This window comes from Aplidium turbinatum, chromosome 3 (genome assembly GCF_918807975.1).
Source record: "Aplidium turbinatum chromosome 3, kaAplTurb1.1, whole genome shotgun sequence".
Taxonomy (NCBI): Eukaryota; Metazoa; Chordata; class Ascidiacea; order Aplousobranchia; family Polyclinidae; genus Aplidium; species Aplidium turbinatum.
In genome coordinates, this window is record NC_137474.1 from 2,329,631 (window position 1) to 2,351,132 (window position 21,502).

Here is a 21,502-nt window from a genome sequence, read left to right on the forward strand (position 1 = left end):
TTCTGAAGCGTCTTGTCTGCAGCACGATTTATGACAGAAGCCACAAGTATCGGAAAAACGCCGCAAGATTTCGTTATTAAAATGTCAAACAGTAGCAGTAAGTCTTGAAGTTTTCAATTACACACGTTTCTTGCATCCACGTTTGTTTTTTGCAAGCACTTTTGAAGTGTTGTTATTAAGAAAACTTTAGCGTGTACTGACGTTCTGATCATATCCCAGACAACAAATCAATCGCTTATTACATTGATGCAACGTTTGCAGAAGTTTAATCAATGTAAATAGCGATTGATTGGCTGTCTGAAATGGCTGACCAAGAGACTAATACAAAGCATTGCTTCACGTCATAGCGATCTACTCTATATACTGTACAAGTGTACAGTACATAGGCCTGAACACGAGGCCAAATTCACTTTATTTCTCTTTGAAACGATAATTTTGAGAATCTAATTTTCTGAAGTGTGATCATTGAATTTCAAATCATTGCAAAACTCCTAAGTTTACATAAAAAAAAGAAAAATCTTTCCCTGTCTGCAGTGTTGCCAGACGCTTTTCAGATTTCTAGCACAAGTGCTGAAACCTAGTTCATTATTTGTATGGCAGCAATAGCACAAGAATAGCTCAAAATCACATAAAATACACGGAAAGACTATTATGTATTAACTGTCGTACTACTCAAACAATCAATTTATACCACTACTTATAATTTTACTAACAGATCGGCCTCCAGTCAAATTTAAAGCTGCGCATTGCATGACTTATGTATGAAGGTCATCACTCTTCAAACGTACAACTTAAAGAGAAACGTTTTACTACGTGGTCCGTAAGTACAACTAAGCAAACTACAAAACAATGTAACAGATAGTAACTTGATTATTCTTCGTGAAATCACCGAAAGACTCATTTCACCTCGAGTCACTCAATGCTGTGAACAACATTAAGACCAACTTGCTTAGCCCCAATTGCTCAGTTGGTTCGACTTTGCAAATGAAGAAACACAGGTTGAAGTGGCGTTGTAGATGGAATAATTTAAAGACAACAACAAGTTCTTTTTCTAATCTGATTAGACCACATTCGGATGATTAGACCACGTTAGCTCAGTGGTCCCAGAAAAATAAAATAAATTATTATCAATGCACCGCGGCAGAAAGTTGCTTCATCAACATAACATCAAAACACTGCAATGTATTTAATGGGAACGATGGAAATCTATTACCGAAAGCTTTTAGATCGTAGGCTTCATGCCTGCTTGAACACAGTTGGAAACGTTATTGTAAGTTAATTTAGCCTCGAATTTCTGTTGGTCTCCATTGCTTCGAATTTATGTTTAATGTTGGAATTTTTTACGTAATTTGACGTGGAAAGTAACCGCTCACACATCTTTGGCCAATCTTCAAAAAAATATGTGTTTTGTTTTTTTCCTTGTCTTCAACCGCACTGCAGTATATAACTTGGTGTTGTAACCGTTATTTGGCTTTATTAAACTTAAAACTCGAATCTGCAAAATAAATAATCATTCTATAACACAACTCAAGTTAACAGCAGACCAGCTAAATCAACACCCTTCACTCCAACTTGCACAAACTAAAACTGCGAACAGAAATACAATTTCACCAACAGTGAACGGTGAATCAACACGTCGGCTTCAGGCACTAGCTTTAGGCATCAGAGCACTTGTTCAATTACAGCTCACTTGGTAAATTTTATTTTGTATGTTATTCGCTCTGAGGATGCGCATTGTCATGGTGCGCGAAACGTCAATGAAGCAATAAATCAACATGTTTATTGTTGCTTTTACTTTCACTTTCATCAGATGAACGTTTAGTGCTGGAAACGAGAATATATACTGTCCGTTAGAGGGAGCTCAAGATTACCAATCGTTGCAAGCCAGAAATTTCTCAAACTAGGTGTCGCCAATAGACTGGATGTGGGTTGCGCAGTTTCTATGAAGAGAACATGAGCTTTGAGCTTTGAGACTTCTAGTCTAGCAAATACATTTTCTTTTTAACCTCTAACAAAACGGTTAATGTGTAGACAGATACTGTACTTTAATGCATTTTCGTACGTTGCAATTTACTTATTAGGCCATACCTCAAGTGTCAGCGTGTTTATGTAGCCTACTTGTTTTCACAAAGTTTACATGTTTTCACAAAATTTCTTTATTAGAAAAATTTTTCCAAATCTTGTATAAACGCAAGTTAAAGCAAAAATTTCTTTTTAAAGCAGTCACAAGTTATAATTTAAAATTTGTTACTTGAGGCGAAAGAAACTAGAAAGCAAACGGAAGCGCTTCTAACGCTGAAATACGTGGGATCTATGGTTGTACCTAAAGCAATTCCACTAATGACGAAAGTAATATGAATTCCACAAACGTGATTCCATCACAAGAATTAACAATAAGCAAAACTAGTTTTTTTAGGGATGGCGAGTTTGTTGGTCAATGAAGTCCATCTGAGACCCGGATATTGCCTTTGCAGATTGTTTTCATTAGTTGGTTGGTTTTGAATGTTTATTCTCGGACTGACAAAGCTTTGATTGACAAAAGTGAAGTTTCCTATTGTGGAATTGTTGTTGCCGGGGAATCATTCCATCCATTAGGTGCCGCTGAATGGAGAGCAGTCCTTAGAATGGGTTGCTCAAGCGCACACCCCGAGACTCGAACAAGCGCCACTTGATCTTGAAGCTTCACGAAGTCACGCGCTAACTAACTGAGCTACTGTATCGGCGCGGACGCCGTGAATCTTGTGTTCCGAGCTGTGCTCATTTGATACGGACAGCATGGTGACAGTGACGTAGCTAGAAACAAAATTTTAGCCGGGCAAAAACAACTGTTGAGGGGTCAAATATTTTAAGTTTTAAAATAGAGAGTTTGTTTAAAAATATTGCCACTGAATGCAGCCAAACACCAATGGCCAGTCATTTAAGAAAAGTTAAACGTCATTTAACGTAATACAATGTCATTAAAACGTTGCAATTGTAATAACAACCCGTTTTTTTGGGTGGAAATAAAATTTGTGGGGGCAATTGCTTCCACAAGCCCCGTGGCCAAGTCTCTGCATAGTAACCACTTCGAGATTTTCCCACTGTTTTATACTGATTAGCCAATAGTGCTTTTTGCTCAGTGTTGCTTTCGAGGAAGCTTTATCTCTTTCCCAAAGCTGAAATTCTTTGAATCTTAAATTTAAAAAAATCATCAAAAGTAAAGAAGTTGATCATGTCATCTACTGTAAAGCAAGTATTTTTAGCCTAAACTTTTGATTTAGCGACAATGTTAAATTAGCTTTTGTACTTGCAAATGACACCAACTATTGCCGTACAAGCGGCATGGTTACGAACAAGTGTATTGCGTAACAAGTTCTTGCTAAAGAAGCTCAAACCAATTCCGATTTCGAAAATAGGATTGTGACTAAAAAACTAGGCGGTTTCGATCCGTAGAAAAACGAAACTTTAAAGAATGAGCGACTTGTTGTCATGAGAACCATCCCAATGACGTCATGAACAGTCATGACATCATTTCACATCAAATTATTACAAACAAGCTGTTGTCACACAATTAGCGCGAATCAAAAGAACGAATTTTTGTCATGACAGAACTTTTTTGCACTTCTTTGGCAACTGCTTTGCACCAGTTTCACATTAAAATGTTTTGGCCGGTTGAGTCATTATGTGGTGAAAAATTTAATTCAAACTCTTTCTGCTTATAGCTATGAGAAAAATCTCAGAAAGGTTATTTTCAGTGGAATTGTTTCTTCGAATTAGCGCGCGGCCCGTGAGCCCTAGGACAAAGTACCACAATAACTGCTCCATGCCGCTCTTTATAATATGTTTCCTTAACTGCAACTATCGTGAGGTTTCGAAAAAGTAAACCTCCTTGACCATTTAAACTGGAAAATAATGACATGGAATTTTGCAGGCTTCATGACTTTGTGAAATGAATCTGTGTCTACAGAAACATTGGGAACCTCTGTGTCACAATCAATGTGCGAGGTCTTGCGACGGCTTTGTTTGTTTGTTTGTTTGTTTATCTTTATCCTGCATTGCGGGAAAGCGGACTTGAGCGCTATGCATCGGTGTACGCCTTCCGACGTACACCTGACCCACGCTGCAGCCGACGGCAATGTCTGTTTCCGGTTGTCTACTATACTTATGACTTAAATTTGGTACTACCCATTACTCGAAATCGATCACTGGGTAGAGGCAATTATCGTAAAGTTTCTTGCCTAGAGAAACAACAGCAAGTGCGGGTGGCTGGAGTCGAACATGCAGGCTTTCGACTGTGAGCCCAACGCGCTAACCACTCGCCATTGCTGCCGGTAATTGCTTTGTATCTTGACCGAACGTGCTGTTTTGATTGTGCACTTTTTATGCTATATGTTATTATCGGTTACTGACCTGTAGTATCCTTTGATTGCGAGATCTTAATTATGCGACGTGTTTCTGGAACATTTTGCCATACGTGGGAATCTGGAATGTTTTTTTGTTTTTCACAATAATTGCCAGATGTTGTTTGTTATGATGTAGCATTGCGTAACCTTCTCGAAGTTGCTGGACCAAACAACCTGCTATAAATAGTGGTGTAATTTGCAATATGATTATTATGAGAGTTGTATTATGAGTTGTAGATTGTTGTTGGTGCTGAGATTACTGCTGATTGAGAGTTGAAGTAATTGAATACAAGTAGATGAGAATTGGTGCTGATATAAATTGTGTTCGAAATTAGAGTTATTTGAAAAGCCGTTCGTTAAAGTCTTTCAAGAATTTTCATTATCATTTCACCAGTAGAACTATTCGACATTTATTTGACTGCCTTTCGGTAGTATCCCATTAAACTACGTCATTGAACCTTTCCAAGTCTCTTTCCTGGTAAGAGATAGAAAGAAACCGTGACACTCTGTAGTTTAGATAAACAAAAAATATTGCTGAACAAGTATCTGCGTTTCTCCAATTATTTGTTTGTTCTGTACTAAAACTCAAACCTCAAACTAAGCCCAAGGCGATTTTGTATTCTGGTTAAAGCAAAATTGCAAAAATGTTACATTTCCAACGTTTAAACGCCTCTGTTATTTTTGGCATAATTATATTGCTGTTTGTTATTATACCAGAATTGAAAACAAACTGAACTGAATTTTATTTTAAAGTGAGGCAAACATAATAACCTGATAGCAATAGCCTACAGTAGAAGTCGCCTATAGTGACTTTGGCTATAGTGACACTTCGCCTATAGTGACACCTGTTGCAAAGTCCCGTTTGCATACGCAACAGTTGAGTAGAATTCGGTTATAGTGACACTTCGGTTATGGTGACACTTTTTTCGCGGTCCCTTCAGGTGTCACTATAGGCGAATTCTACTGTATAAACAAAAGGAAGCGAATACTGTATTGTGATCACATAATATTTTCATCGACAATGTTATGAATATAAAGGTTGCGGTTAAAATGAGGATGACACATGCGTTCAAAGTAGAAAATTAAGAGGAATAGATCAAACCCGATATGCCAAAAGCATGGTTGTTTAACAAATCTTGCACAATCTTAAAATTTACTATTTTGATTTAGTAGTTGCTTTTTTGAATTTTTATTTGTCACATGGCGCTAGCATATTACTTCCCGATTCCATTGATTTTTCACTTGTCATTCTAGGCTCACCAGAAGAGAATTTACAACAAAGTTAGTGCAGACGGTCAGAAAGTTTTCAATTTGATTTGGGAAAGGTTTTTGGACCTAGGTCAAACATTTGATGATTGCTGCATTCTGAAAAACTGATTTGGTCTAATTTTTAGTTCAGAAATAGGGATAGCAATTTTCTTATTTGTGCCATTTCAGTTTTTGAGTTTAAACAAACATTAGCTTGTTTATTTTGAAATTCGTGTTTTGGGTTATATTTGACTAATATTCGTGGTTAGAGAAATCACTTTACTGGACTAAATTTTGGCTGAAGTGGCTGTTATAACCTCTGATGGCAATTCCTTTAGATCTGATTATGTTAAGATCTTGATAATGTTTGAAGTCGCGGGAAATCTTTTAAATCCGGGCCCCTTAAATATTCCGAGCCCGGGTCCAAAAGTACCACCTAGACCTCCCTGTCAACGCTCCTGGATACAACTACGTTTGAATTGCAGTATAGAAATGAAAGTTTGGTTCTGAAATGTTGTGTTGAAGTTTAACTTCTAAAATGCTACTTTAAACTAGAACGAAGAAGTGCAATTGTCAAGGCACATTATCTTGGCCTGCTCTCTGTTCAAACCACCCATGTTTTAAAGGGCCTGATTTCCGTTGATGAAAATAACTTGTTTAACCAAAGGATCCTTTGAAAGAGAGAAAAGAAAAGAGGGAAGATAGAAAGGAGAGAGAAGAAAGAAAAAAGGAGAGGAGAGAGGGACCTAGAGGAAAAAAAGTGAGAGGGGGAAAGATGAACTTATGCCCATTTTTTTCTCAACGCTCAACTTGTTGTTTTGATATCTTGTGTTCTTTTTCACTAACGCAAGAGCTTTGGGCTGATGAATTCATGTTTTGAAATACAGAATTTTATTTTATTTGAAAATAGTGAACACTTTACTTTTAATTTATAAACAATGGCGTAGGCGATAGGAAACAAGAAGGAGACCTCCATTAACAAGCAAAACGTTACAAATTGGTTTTCAAATTGCTTGTATTTTGCATAAAAACATGGTTATTTTGTTTACATCATTTACAAGCAAATAAGATTACTGGGGGTACTTGAACTACTCTGTTCTTCCTCGGCTTAAACCTCTGGTTGCCTTAGCGCAAGTAACACAAGTACAGCATTCACAAACATTACAAACACGCTGATATCAGTAAAAGGTATTTAGTTTTAACTAATTTACAAAAAACAATTTCGTAACAGCAAAACTAAACATAAAAATCAACAAGTTGTTAGCTTTTGAAACACTAGCTCCACCACCTCCGCCTTCCACAAGAGGAGTTGTTTCTGTTTGTGATGGGACAACACCCTTTGTGACATCAGTCGGCTTTGGTTGATTGTCTTTATTGCAATTCTTAGAGTGTCCACATGTCATCTGGCAGGACCTAAAAATATAAAAGAATAATAATTGTGATCACAAATTTCAATTGCTCCTTTAGCGTCTGTTACAGGGAGTCTGGCGGCTACATGTGACATTGAAAATTGCAAAAATTACATGCTTGACATACAGTGTTGCTATTAAAAAAAAATGAAGGGGGTGTACCATCAAACATCTATAGGATTGGCCCGTAATACTAGATTTCTTTGAATTTCAATACTTATTTGTGCCGCTAGTATCCAATTTCTTGCATTTTGGATCCATCTCAGATGATTGTTATGTTCTAGATTAATGACAAATTTCTGTATATTTCTTAAGCTCTTTTTTAAAAAATTCAAATCATTTCTTAGCACAAATTTTCTCAAAAAAATTCACACTTTATAATGACGGTAAAATTACGTTTCACTGAAGTCCGAAATTAAAAATTAAATCAACTTTCATTGGCTTATTGAAATTACTCTTGGAAACCATCATCTCAAAACATACAACTCTCTACTTTCATTTCACTACGCTGAAGAGATCGGTATAGATCAAAACATGGACTATACTGCCCGTAGTTAACTTTTAGCAATGTATTTTTAGACATTATCTCCAAAAAAATAAAAAACGAGTTAAAAGTCACGTAATTTTCACTTTGTGTGGAGCTACACGTGTTTGAGAAGTTACTGTTATTTTTCTATTCACTTGCTATTTAGATTCCTTTTTAAAATTTGCAGCTATGCAAAATAGGCCAGTTAATAGTTTGTTTTTAAACAAACAGCATCCATTATTCGACAAAGAGTAGAGGAAATAAGTCGGTGAAAAATATTTACATGTTACATTCAAAGTTACTTAAATGAAATTGTAATGGTTCTTAGTTTATCATTACTAGAAATTGTTTGATCCTTGTTAAGGTAAAGTAGGCAGCTACTTCCACACTCAATCATATTAACTATCATCATATCACATAAAACTTACTCAATAATTAAATTTTATAAACTAAAATTTTTTAACGATCCCACCAAGTCTAAAATAGACTGTTGTGGAGTCTAAGAGGGTAGCAACTATATTTGCTTGAAGTTGCTCTGCTTAGCTTGATCGCCTTTTTTCCATCAAATTTTTACCTTAACTATTTATTTAATTGAATACACTCACGATATTGATGACATAGATGAGTTGAAATTTGCCAATTTATATAACTCATTATCCTCTAACGAATATTTAGCCAAGTCCATGCATGGTGTCATACAAATGGTAGATCTCTTGCAGGTTCCCACTCTTACGTTGACTGAAAAATACAAAGTTGATGGTTTCAGGTTATGTTCAAAGCATTGATCATGTTTTTGCTTCAATTAAAAGTTACTGATTTTAGAAAAATTGAAAAGTGCAGTGGTGTAGCCTTATCTTGGCTTTATGGCCAGTAGTTGAACATTTTGATTAAGTGTACGAGAAAGCAAGAAAGCCAATCTTTGTGTCCATCTTCAAGCACGCCATTGAGTATTCTGCTAAAGATACAATAGGCTGCAGCCGTGTGCTTAAGAGGTGTCGAAACAGCGCAGACTAATATGAAAGAACCGTAATCCAGCAGTCAAATAACTGTAACCTAATCGCATAATTGGAAAAAAAAAAATGCTAGAAAATGTAACTTACAATTTCTTTTGTCTTCAATTGCCACCACAAATTCTATTTGAAGATGACTTTGTGTAGAATTGCACTCGATATAATTCCATGAAGAAATGCTGAGCTGAGATATTTCATATCCGACCAAGCAATTTGACGAATCATTTTGTCCAAGACTTGGTGTCTGATCAGTCACGGAGACCATTGTTTGAAAGCTGGATGATAAGATTGGAGAAGTCGTTTTTATGAAGTTAGGTCTTGTCGTAATTTTTGTTTCTGATGGGATATTGATGGTAGGTGGTAGGATAGAGGAAACACCAATCGTTCCTGCTTGGTAGTTTGTCGTTTCATCGCTGGAATCTGTCTGCGGCATTGTAGGTTCTGCAAGATTGAGAGGTGTGGTAGTTTGTAGATTTGAGATAGTTTCGCCAGTTGACGCTGTAAAAGTAATGAATGAAAGGTATAAGAGATAAATAAAGAAGTAGAACTTTTAATCATTATTTAGTGTTTACCCTATTAAATTTTTTAGGGTTTGCGAGAGAACCTTTCAAAGATTTAAAAGCTTTAGGGCCCAGAAGGGAAATAAAACAATTCTTGGCCAACAGGCTGTCTGCAACATCTTTGGGACGGTTCCAATGTACTGTGCTCATTGAATTTCACTCTAATACGCCTTGGCAGGCTACTGTTTGTGTATCCTTCAAAATACCACCATCCAGTAGTTATCTATATGCTATAACATGACAGCCATGGCTTTACGAACATTCACACTTCCAAGTAACGAGGCTGGAAGAAGGATAGCTATGACGTGCAAAGGCAAGCTTATAACTGTGACGCAACGCTTTTAGATGATTGAAAGAGCCTTATAAGCTGAAGACGTGACGGAAACGTGGTTGTACATTTGTGTTCATACGTTTGTGTTTTCTTTATTTGGAAACAATGTGCCAACGCGATCAGCCATTACTTGTTGACGAAGCGCATGGCAACAAAAAGTGCAATGTACGAAAAACCGTGATAGAGAAATTATATTCGTTAACATATCACAAATGAAGAAAAAAAACAACAAAACTATAGCAACATAATAATGATGTATACCTATAACTTGTAGGCTACACATCTCAAATTAATACCACAAACTCAAATAGTGACATATCACCATGTTCTGTAATGTTTACTAAATATTAAAAATGTTTACTTACTAAAATGTTTACTTTAGATATGTTACCTACTGTAAATAAAATATACCGTATAAGTCATGGAACATAACTGATTTTTATTGACGGTTGAGTTCCTTTTGTACATTTTAACATTCATCACTACACCGAGAATCTTGAACAGAGACTAAGTGACGTCAATTTTATTCCTTTAAATATCAATATCTTTAGCAGAGAAGTAGCCGAGAAAGGGAGAGAAGGGTTGGGAGAGCATCCTCCCCTCTCAAAAGATATGCTTTCAATGCTATTACAACGCTTTAATAAGATTGTAATATATGGTGAATGACATTTCATAAAACTTTATTTGCACTCAGTCGCTATATCAAACTCTTTATTTCAAACATTAAAATATTTTTTCCAAACAGGTGCTTTTGCCCCCCTAAATTTTTGTCTCTAGCCACGTCACTTATCTTTAGCATCCTAGCAATATGTAATCATTCATAGGTCACCTTCAGGAGAGGTGGTTTGTACAGTGATGATTGGTTTCCGTGGTTGGTTTGGTATCAGTCTGCTTGATAAGGGGGCAAGAAGATGGACAGGCAAGGTATTGCAATCTTCGAAGTCGCAGCAAGCTTTTCTGCATGTTCTGGAAATCAATTATGATTTCATAATTAGATTCAGTTGTCGTCTTGAATGGCTGCTATGTGATTATGGATTCTTTAGAGCAGTGTTTCTCTACTGGCATAGATCTTAAACTGTACTGCTTTTTACATAAAACGAAACAATTTGAAACATCATCAGATGTTTACTTATTTTTTTCCTTTTACTCTTTTATTTTTTTCCTAATGTACTAAAACAGCGTTCTAGTTGGAACTACTGTTATAGAACATCAACAGAAAACTTTTTCAAATCTTAATAACACTAAATTTGAGAAAATACCCAGCCAACCAACCTTTCCTTTTTTGCATTGATTTAACGTCTGCAGACATTGAATCAATGTAAAAAAGGAATGATTTGTTGTTTGGGTATTTCCAATCTTTTCATCTTCCTATCAAGGCTGGTGTGAAACTGTGGTGACGTCACTCTAAGTTTGAACACTTGTGCATGGCAACAGCTTATACAAAAACCGCAAGTTTGAACCATCAAATGCTCATTCATGTAAACTAAACTCAAACCTTTAATCGGTTTATTTCTAAATCTTTTTTGTTTTGAAAAAAACAGATGCTAGCTATGACATGATTGTGACGTGAGGTAAGCATCACAAAGCTTGTTTTGGATATCACAAAAGAAATGTTCAATGATAAATTTTAGACGTTTAGGAAGTAATGATTTAAAATTACTCAAAGGTCTAAATAAAAAATAAAACTCCCTTACTGAATTTCCAAACGTTCACCTTCCATAGCACTGGATGCGAGATCTTTGCATGGTTTTGCGCAAGTTGTAGCATTTGCACAGTATCCAACGTGAAAACTGACTAAAAACACCAGTATACCATAAACACAACAATGCAAAGTATCAATTCATTGACTTTAAAAACCAGGGTTAGTGTTATCTTTAGAATTGTTTTTGTTTTACTGTTTCTTTAATGTTATTGGTAGCTATTTGTGTGCGTTCTTGAAAAGGTCCTGACAAAACAATCTGCAGAAGTTATTTATTCATATTGATTTAGTTAACTTTTCCAAAGTAAATTTTTAAACATACTTTCCTGTGTATACGATTTGCATCATGATTATGGTGATTAAACAACTAACCCATTGCTGTAGCGTCAAAACACATGTTTTAGATTAGTAATTAACAATTGAAAAATGTTGATCAATGAAAGTAACCACAGCCAGAAGTACATCTTAATACCACGTTGAATTTCAATAAACTTGGCTCGATTATGACGAAATATGTGGCGATTATGACGATATTTTTATCAAAGCATAACAAAAATAAGTGAATAAAAAAATAACAGTTAACCTCTCAAGTACATGTAGCTCCACACAAAGTGAAATTTTCATGCCTTTTAACTCTTTTTTATTTCTTTAAAAGTAACGTCTAAAAAGACATTATTGATCCAAAAAGAATGTCTAAAAAGACATTATGAAAAGTAACTACGGACAAAGGCCAGTGTTTCGATCTTCCGATCTCTTCAGCGTAGTAAATTGAAAGTGGAAAGTTGTCTTGAAGGTGTTGGTTGAGATGATGATTTGAAATTTGAGTCTTGAGACTTGAGTCTTGAACTTGAGTCTTGAGACTCAAGTTTCAAATCATCATCTCAACCAACACCTTCAAGACAGCTTTCCACTTTCACTTTACTACGCTGAAGAGATCGGAAGATCGAAACACTGGCCTTTGTCCGAAGTTACTTTTCATAATGTCTTTTTAGACATTCTTTTTGGATTAATAATGTCTTTTTAGACATTACTTTTAAAGAAATAAAAAAGAGTTAAAAGGCATGGAAATTTCACTTTGTGTGGAGCTACATGTACTTGAGAGGTTAACTGTTATTTTTTTATTCACTTGTTGATTCATTCATATCAGTTTGTATCCTCTGTGGATCCTTCTCTAGTATCATGGGCCAATCCTATAAATGTTTGCTGGTACACCCCTTCATTTTCTTTGAATTTTAACAAAAATAAACTGCAAAAAGATCAATTTCTGATTGCTGAGCTCTTTTACTGCCACGCCTTATGATTTTTAATGGCTTAGAGCCAGCTCCATGTCCCGAAACATTTGAGATTTAATATTATTTACTGCAAAACATGTCAGCTATGTGTAGTATTTAAAAATGTATTTCATTATAAAGCACTGGGAGCAACATATAGTTGAAAAACATGCGACACGATACAAAAACCGGCCAAATTGCATTACAAGGCATGATACATAAAATTAATTATCCATTAAATTTATTATGGTTTATTAATCAGACTAAATTGTCAAGTTGCATTATAACCTGGACTTCTACAAGGAACTTTACATTGCTTTAAAAATAACTTCATTTCTAAGGTTTGCGGATGTAGTCAAAAGAGTCTTCTAGCGTAACATTCCAATAAAACATACCTTATCATACCGTAATCCTTTACCCATTGGTGTTTGAAATTACGGTGCAGACATGCTGCGTTGGGTCTTGGCAGAGAGCGCTATCTGTGAGCGTGGTAAAATGCAGATGGCAATCCTCATAATTAAGGATTGGCCGCTGTACAAACCACCTCACGGTAAGGAAGGTCTAGTCTTTACTGACGATGACGCCAGGCGGTGGTTAACCTATGGATGCCCTGATATATGGCGACAACACAAGAAAAAAAGAAAATATACCTGATTATAATATTTGTTAGTGTTATTATTGTTTCTGTTATTACCTGATTGACCACTTGAAGTTAGTGCAGAAACTTCTTGACGTAAACAAAACCTGTGTGCGGATGAACAGGGTGATGGCGACATGTTACCCTCACCAGTATTGATGTTGAACACGCCAGAGGAGCATGAGCTTGCCCCTTCAAGGGCTGAACAATAAACAAAACACATGTATGTACATTGCATACACTATAATATGCTTTATAAGTAGGACGATACTTTGCTTTATACCAAATAAAAAAAACACAATCTGCTAGATTTATGTGTTAGCAGCGACGTAGGCATGGGGGAGGGCGGCTTGGAAAAAGCAATCGCCCCAAAATTGTACCTTTCTCTGCTAAAACAAATTATGTTTTTCATACTATAAACGTTTTAATGACATTGTATTACATGTTGAATGACGTTTTATAAATCTTTGGCTGCATTCAAGAGCTATATTTTTAAACAAACACTTTATTTCAAACAGTAGAATATTTGCTACCAACAGTTGCTTTCCCGAACTGAATTTTTGTTTGTAGCCACGTCACTGTACTGTTATTATATCACTGTACGGTTATTACATGTTTGTTGCTAAAACAGCCACAATGAACACTTGAACCGCATGCAAGTGATCCAATGTTTTTACAAGCTAAGTATTTTGTTTTGCATTAATGAACATTGTACAATGTACAGCGCAGTATATTGCACTTTCTATACAACGTTTTAGGGTACAAGCAGTCCTTGAACACATTGTATAGATAATGGGAGTTTTTGCCTCGAGGCAAAGCAAAAGCTATGTGAGGAAACGATGTGACGATTGAACTGATAACAAAAATGGTGATGAAAATGATGATTGAATTGATGCTGCTATCTACCGTTTAATAGTATCAAAAAAATATTAAAATATTATTAAAGTATAGCAATTGCCCTATAACGAGAATATTACGAATTTGACCTGGAAATTTTTGAAATTTTATGTAACTTCGTTATATTATGCTGTGGCTGAAATAAAGAAATATAGGGAAAAAATGGAACAAATAAACTGGTCAGACAAAAGAAAAGCAAGTCAAACAGTATAATTTCACAATTTTCTTCTTCATCAGAGTAATCTTGTGAAAATGCATACACTTTCTCATGCACTAGCTGTAAATAACCATATGATAAAGCATAGTGTTGACGATGATTAGGTTTACAGTTTGTACTTTATTGTGATGCAATGGAGTTATCAAGTACAACAATGTATCACGGGTGGTAACTAATTTCATATTTATTGCAACATTTACTTGGTGAAGTTGTAGTCCTTAGAGATGGAATCGAACTTGGATTTTGACTTTCATCGAGTTCTTGAATAGTGTTGGCATTGCAGTTATCACCCTCACAACATCTGCTTTTGCACGAGCTTAAACACAAAATTATTTTCATTATGGTCGAATCTAAACTTGTTTTTATACCATTAGTAACAACACATTGGGGTATTTTTAACAAAGGTTTTTAAAGCTCCCTCATCAAATATGAATTTGATTTATTTGCATATTCTTATATTTTAAGCATACCTTTACTTAAAACGAATAGGCATGTATTAAAGTTATCATACTAACCAAACAAATGAAATGTTAGCATATGAATGTTGGGCAAAACATAAAATTTCCTGATAAAATTTATATAATATACTGTAGGACATTACAAAACATCTCAAACAATGTTTAAAAATACAGCGTCCAGTAATTTGTAACAACGTTTGATTAAACAAACTGTTTGTAAATAAAATAAATAAAAAAATCTATAAACACTAAAATTTCACTAATTTAGTTTTGTACTTATTGTCAAGAGCAAGGCTTGTTTGGTATTTTACATATTTTTTATTACTAATGAACAAGTTCATTGTATTGTAGACAATGCAAATAGCTTACGTCACATTGAAGATCTGGTCATCGATTCCAAACACGTCATTAGAAAATTCTTTAGTCAAAAGTATGCAATCTTCTTCGCAGCGCTCTGAGTTGACGCAAGCACCAACAACTATTTCAGCTGATTGATAGAAAAGAATGCTTTTTGAAAAAACTAGCATTGTACTGTAGGATACTTGTACACGGGACTCGCAACGCCGCTTTTCCAGCAACATTAAAAGGTCAATTGCAAATTTGACAATTTTTTACGCCTCGCTAGACGCTACAAGCTTTCAAAGAAAATCCTCCAATTACTTTATTATTCCAAAACCAACTTTATTTCTCTTGTATGGCCGATAAAAGTGCATTATTTGTAAATCAAAAAAAACGTAACCTTTCTGGTGTTGCGGATAAGCAAAAAGCGGATAAAGTTTCGCATCCCCATGATTTAAAATCCATAAAGCTTTATGAGTAGAAATTTAAATTAAGAAAACAAGAATTCATGAAAAACTTTCTTTGTATTTAACTTCAAGGGTTTTGTACTTTTTCAACACATAGTCGTGTGTTGCAATGAGCATGAAGCAAAGTCCTTCAAATGTTGGGCACCTACTTTTTCCATCAGGTCATGCAGTGGATAAGAAAAGGGTAACATTTTATCGATTGAAATGTGATGTGAGAATGCAATAAAGTAACGACACTCTTTCAAGAAAAAAAAAAAAATACTATACAAAAGAAAAACATTGAACAGCCATTTAAAATATTATTTTGAACAGTGTGACGTCATTATATAGTGTTGATTTAACGCAATACTCTTTGCTTTGTACAGCGCTGAGAAAAACATAACAGATGAAACAGCGTTTCATGAAAGGTACAAGGATAAAATTTGATGAAACACTTTAATGCTTTAGGCGTTTCTGCATCACTCTGTCAATCCAGAAAGGGATTCACTCACCAGGAGCAATGAAGTCAATGAGAGCTTCTCCACGGACACATTTTTGACTCGCGTTCGTTGGACATTCAATTGAGTTTATTTGGTCACCATTTATTTCGTCGTCATTTAGAAAGGCAGATCTTATATTGTAACCACTGTTGCATATCAGGCAATGCACCAGCATGAAGTTAGATAAGGCAAACAAGACAGTAAACTGTTTCATATTTCCCATTTTGACGATTTATTTCTAAAACTGAATAACAAAATGATCAAATAATCACAAATGTACTCTTTTATCGACAGAAACTAAAGATGAAGTGACCCAGACAGTTACTTTATCTGATACAGATCATTACCAGATGGGGTACGGAACTGATTAAACTAGACCAGATAAAATGGCTGTCTGGGGCAATGTTTCAATTCTAAGCATTTGCTGACAGGTAGTCCACAATTAAGGACAGTTTCCTTTCTTGTGAAGGGGAACTGCCCTTGGGCTAATCCTTTTCTCACATTCACACATGAATAAAGTTAAATTTCAATTTGACCAAGCAGTGTCAGATTACCAGATTGAACTACAAAACAGTAAAATAAACTAAAACTAAAACACAGTATCAACTGACTCAGCTAAAAGGATATCCTCTGCTTACAACAATTAAACGTAATGAATCTGCTTCGTTTAAATATAAGTTTGATATGACTTGAATTGTTTTTATCTTACAAGTTTTAAAATCATTTCTCTGAATTGTAAAACACTGAAGTTTTGTCACAACTGTATAAAAAATATTGAAAGAAATGGTGCCTAAAGATCATGTCAAGCTAATTAATTTTTTTAAGATCGTGTTTTGCTTCAACCAATATAGATGAATCATTTTTAACTTTTCAACGTTTGGAAAAATTTTTACTTGAAAATTTAACTGTAGTTTTTAAGTCATATATTGTTCCACAACTAAAACAGTAAATGGGACTTTTCTTACAAACTCTGTAAATTTCAAAACAAACTCAATGAGTCTTCTATACCCAAACCAAACAGCCTAAACAGTCAACATTCCATCCTCGACTTAAAAGTTAATAATTTCAACGAGCAGCTGTAAAGTATTTTAGCTGATACGACTTAAAACATCTAAATTGTAATCTGAACTGCCACTTACTATATCGCATTCGTTACGTCACGAACAGTAAAAATATGAACGCTTTAGCAATAGCCTGGAGTTAAGATCGCATCTTAAATGTCATTGAGCTAACGCATGGCTACTGGCTACTGATGACGTAAGTAATGAAAGCTTTGGTTGCACGATGAAAGCTTTGGTTGCACGTTTTTGGTAATAAAATTGATGTATTTCATAAAACTCTAAACTATTTCAAGTCTGCAGTTGCACGTTTAACTTCAAGACACGTTTCTATTGTGAGCAATCCCTTGCTTTGTTCCGATAAGCTTCAATTAGAATTACATCCCAACAAACTTACAGTCACGTACACGTGAACAGGATGTCCGCTATTAGACATCATCGTATACATGTAAATCAGCGCAAATCAAGCTTTTTGTCATCGTGGAAACCCTGATTTACTTTTGCGTATATCATGGAACCCTCAAGAACAAAAAGTTAGTAATCCGTAAACAATATTAGCAATAATTTTCTTTTTCGGCTACTGCACTCAACCTCTTGTTTAACCAACTGACCTACTTGAAGTGTGAATGCGGCCAAGTGATCTAAACATCTAGAATAACGCGAATGACGCATCAATATGCTGAAGCAAGGAATCAATCTTCCTAAAAAGCGAGGAAATTTCATGGAACCCTTTCAACTCACGTAACCCCTGTAGAAAAGCACGAATGTTAATCTTACTTCACTTCACTAGTTCACTTACTTCACTTCGCATTTATTTTACTGACATATTACTCTTGTCACGTTTTTAATAAAAACAAACAGAGTTTCATTCAAGTGAAACATTTTGCTTCGTTGCGAAGATTAATGTCATCAAAGTTAAAAGCTTTGTTTCACTGCTCGCATAGGGGATTGATCCTATGTTCATGAGTCACTCTTTCATGAGTTATTGGACTGATACTAAAATCAGCTTCATGCTAAAATTTGCAATTTACTTCAAAGTTGAACGCTGTACCTAGACAGAGATTAGACCTCAACTATCAAATATGAAGTATTTCTAGGTTTTAAAAAAGCTAACGCCATATACCTACCACTTCACACTCAAAGCACATTTCCTGCTATTTTATTTCTGTTGTGCAAAATTTATTTTATACCATGATGTGTTCTTCCTAAAAAATCTGTACTTTTCTCAGAACAGGCGTAAGCGTTGCACCTATAAATAAGAATAATTTGACCTAAGGACATAAAATAAAAAAATGTTTTCAGCTATTTTTAACAGTTACCAGCAAAAATTTTCAGAGCTACAAAAACCTGAACTTGGTGATATGTTTAAATATTAGCACATACTTTTGTGTGTGTGTGTGACTGTGTGTGCTTCATGAGGCACAACCTATTTATTATGAAAAATCACATTTTATAATTTGTAGAGCAATGTCGTTAAGTTATTGTAAGTCCAATTCAATAAAATGATTTTCAACGTGATAACGAAATACGTAAATCTGATCTAAAAAAAAGCAAATATGAGTAAGTGTTTATAATGTGATTCAGCATAAAATCAAAAGTAATTGTGGGACTTTTGCTTATGATGGTTGTACGTTTTTTCTCTACATTCTTAGGCATAAAAATAACGACTCGTATATTAAGCAAGAAATGTCTTCCCTTGAATCTTATTGTTTCTTTGAATTTCACTTTTTCTTTTTAGTACTTTACAGCGGCAGAAGCTAAATTTTAAGCGGCTACACTGTCTTCAATTATTCTATCATAGTCCACTACCACTTTTTACTCTTTCTCACTTGCTCTGCTATGCGCAAAAAACAAAACAAAATCAGTGATAGTTTTAAACTTTTCGTATGACCTGACCGGGAATTGAACGCAGGTTTACCAAACTCAGATAGAACCTTGTCAGTCGACAGCTCTGCCGTTTCAGGCATGACATCAGTAATATGACAGCCAGCATATAAATCAAAACGAGTTGGTACTTTCACTCAAATAGCTTTTGGCTGTCACGTATTTCGCGACATTTCTTAGGCACGGGGATTTGTATGTAATTCCGTGTGTTCTGCGAGTCAAAATTAATTTGCTTCGTTTTGCTTTCAATCAAATTTTATAACCGATGATGAAAAATTAGTTTCATCTTTTTAACTATAGTCACGATTGGTTTTCCTTAGTTTTAATGTACAAAACTTATAAAACCGCTTTATATTACAAATCTACTTCTACTGTATATGTTTTCTCTTATACTGTGCATTGATATTAGATGCGACTTAAAAGATAGGAAGAAGAGACCAAATCAAATCATGAGCGCAGAAAGTAACAAAAAAAGCAAAACAAAAAACATTTAAATTGCTATATTTTATTTGCAGCGTGGCCATTGTTGACAGGTTAAATGTTTCAGACAATGTTCTGAATGTTGAAAGAAAAAATGCGCGAAAGAAAAAAAAAATAAAAAATTCTGAATGTTAAAGTTTGCCTTATTGTTAAATAGCAGATAACTTACTAAAATGAGGTGTGGCAACGTATTAAATTTGCAGTAGATAAACACCTTTTTTCAAGATTTTTTGAGTAGCTACTGTATCTATGAAATACTAGGAAAAAGAGCGCAATACGGTTAAGATTGCACGATTAAGATTGCAAAAACATTGCAGCATCACAGCAGCATCTTTAACGTGAATGGTTTTACAGAAACTGACACTTACAGAGGGACCACTTAAAAATAAAGTTTGAAGTTAAAATATTGAATTCAGGCAACGTTTGGTTGCATAATATCAACACTTTTCTTCTACATGCTGTAGGGCTAAAATACAAAATAACAACTGGGAAAATAAACGTGCAACCGTAAAGTTTTGATTAAAATTATTCCATTTACTAGGTGCCGCTGAATGGAGAGCAGTCCAGAAAATGCGTTGCTCAAGCGCACACCCCGAGAGCCAAACCAGCGCGGCGTGATCTTGAATCGGGCTCGTAACCACTGAGCTAACGGGGCGGACTGTAACTATCAATCCACCAACATTTGCAGGAAAGCTATGATGATCGCATATCCTTACCCTAAGCTATCAAATAGAACCTGGTAAGGTGTCAACGCATATTAAAAACACTCATCCGGTTTTGGCAGGACGCTTGATAATGTTCTTGGTGGAAAGAAAGATTTCCCTCATTCTTTTCCGGTCCACTTTAAACAAATCTTTCAACAAGTTGACTTCAAACTTGTTACGGACAATCTCTGTACAAATCAAACGTCACATAAAACCGTTGTCTACTGAACCTGACGTCTTACGTCATGGACTTGCTAGAAATAAGCAAAGATTGCATCACCTTTGTCACACCTGTGAAGCATTACATAATCGTTAAATCTTGAATTACGAGATAGCCGGCAGCCGTAGCCGAGTGGTTAGCGCGTTGGGCTCGCAGTCGAGAGCCTGCATGTTCGACTCCAGCCACCCGCACTTGCTGTTGTTTCTCTGGGCAAGAAACTTAACGATAATTGCCTCTACCTAGTGATCGATTTCGAGTAATGGGTAGTACCAAATTTAAGTCATAAGTAAAGTAGACAACCGGAAACAGACATTGCCGTCGGCTGCAGCGTGGGTCAGGTGTATGTCGGAAGGCGTACACCGATGCATAGCGCTCAAGTCTGCTTTCCCGCAATGCAGGATAAAGATAAACAAACAAACAAATGGTGTAAGCCAAATTTAACATGTGCTTGAATAGCTTCATAATGCTTATCATTATTACTTCACAGAAGATGGTTACGTGCGTTTGGAATATTGCAATCTATTCTCTCATTCTTGAAATTGTTGCTTGAAAAGTTGGTCGCATACTAAAACGGTTTTGCTTGTGCTTTACCAACTAGACGAAATTTCATTCTTTATCTCAGTTATTTGTATTGTAGTGACAAGTTTTAGTGAGTACGGTGTTGCCTCCATTCTTCGACAGCCTTGGGGCTATTTTTACAGAAATAAAATTCTTAAATAGACGTTTTCAGAAGAATGTTTCTTTCGGTCATTGCGTACAGACGAACGGATCCGGGAACTTTATGTTACAATTTTCCCACGAAGAGATTATGGTTTACCGTTGTGACCAAAACTAAAATAAGAACGTTAGCACGTGCCTTGTGTGTCTATCAGTTTGAAAAAATATGTCATTGCGTCATTGAATCAATATTTTCTTCTTTGGTCACATTCAGAGACGGTCCTGAAACTTCAAAGTTTAGTGCTGCTGAATGTCTGTGCAAAGGGTTTTGGCAATTTCCAAGAAATAAAACTTGCTTTGGATAATAAAATGCTCTCGAAAAACGAATGAGGACATAAGCCAAGTCTGACGGACAATGTGTCATAAAGTAAATAATCATTTCAAAAACATAAATCAAACTTTTTGACCTACAAAACGTTTCCAGTGTAAGACATTTGCAAAGTTGATGTTTTGTAAGTAGTTAGTACCGTACCCTAATTGCAACAAAATGCTGACTCACGGTAGGGTTG

General features: G+C 35.4%; 2 protein-coding genes across 2 annotated transcripts in view; both read right to left on the minus strand.

Annotated features, from left to right (window-relative positions):
- Positions 1 to 21,502, minus strand: part of LOC145767587 (uncharacterized) — a 170,096-nt gene that overhangs the window by 126,209 nt on the left and 22,385 nt on the right. The gene's annotated exons all lie outside the window — the stretch shown is intronic.
- On the minus strand, positions 6,807 to 16,169 carry LOC145767529 (uncharacterized). Its single transcript, XM_082579374.1, has 9 exons — positions 15,943 to 16,169; positions 15,015 to 15,132; positions 14,388 to 14,503; positions 13,131 to 13,274; positions 11,161 to 11,260; positions 10,296 to 10,432; positions 8,666 to 9,073; positions 8,171 to 8,303; positions 6,807 to 7,043 (listed from the first exon to the last, which is right to left on the minus strand). Exons 1-9 carry the CDS (start codon positions 16,151 to 16,153, stop codon positions 6,833 to 6,835), a joined length of 1,578 nt encoding a protein of 525 aa, XP_082435500.1. The 5' UTR covers positions 16,154 to 16,169; the 3' UTR covers positions 6,807 to 6,832.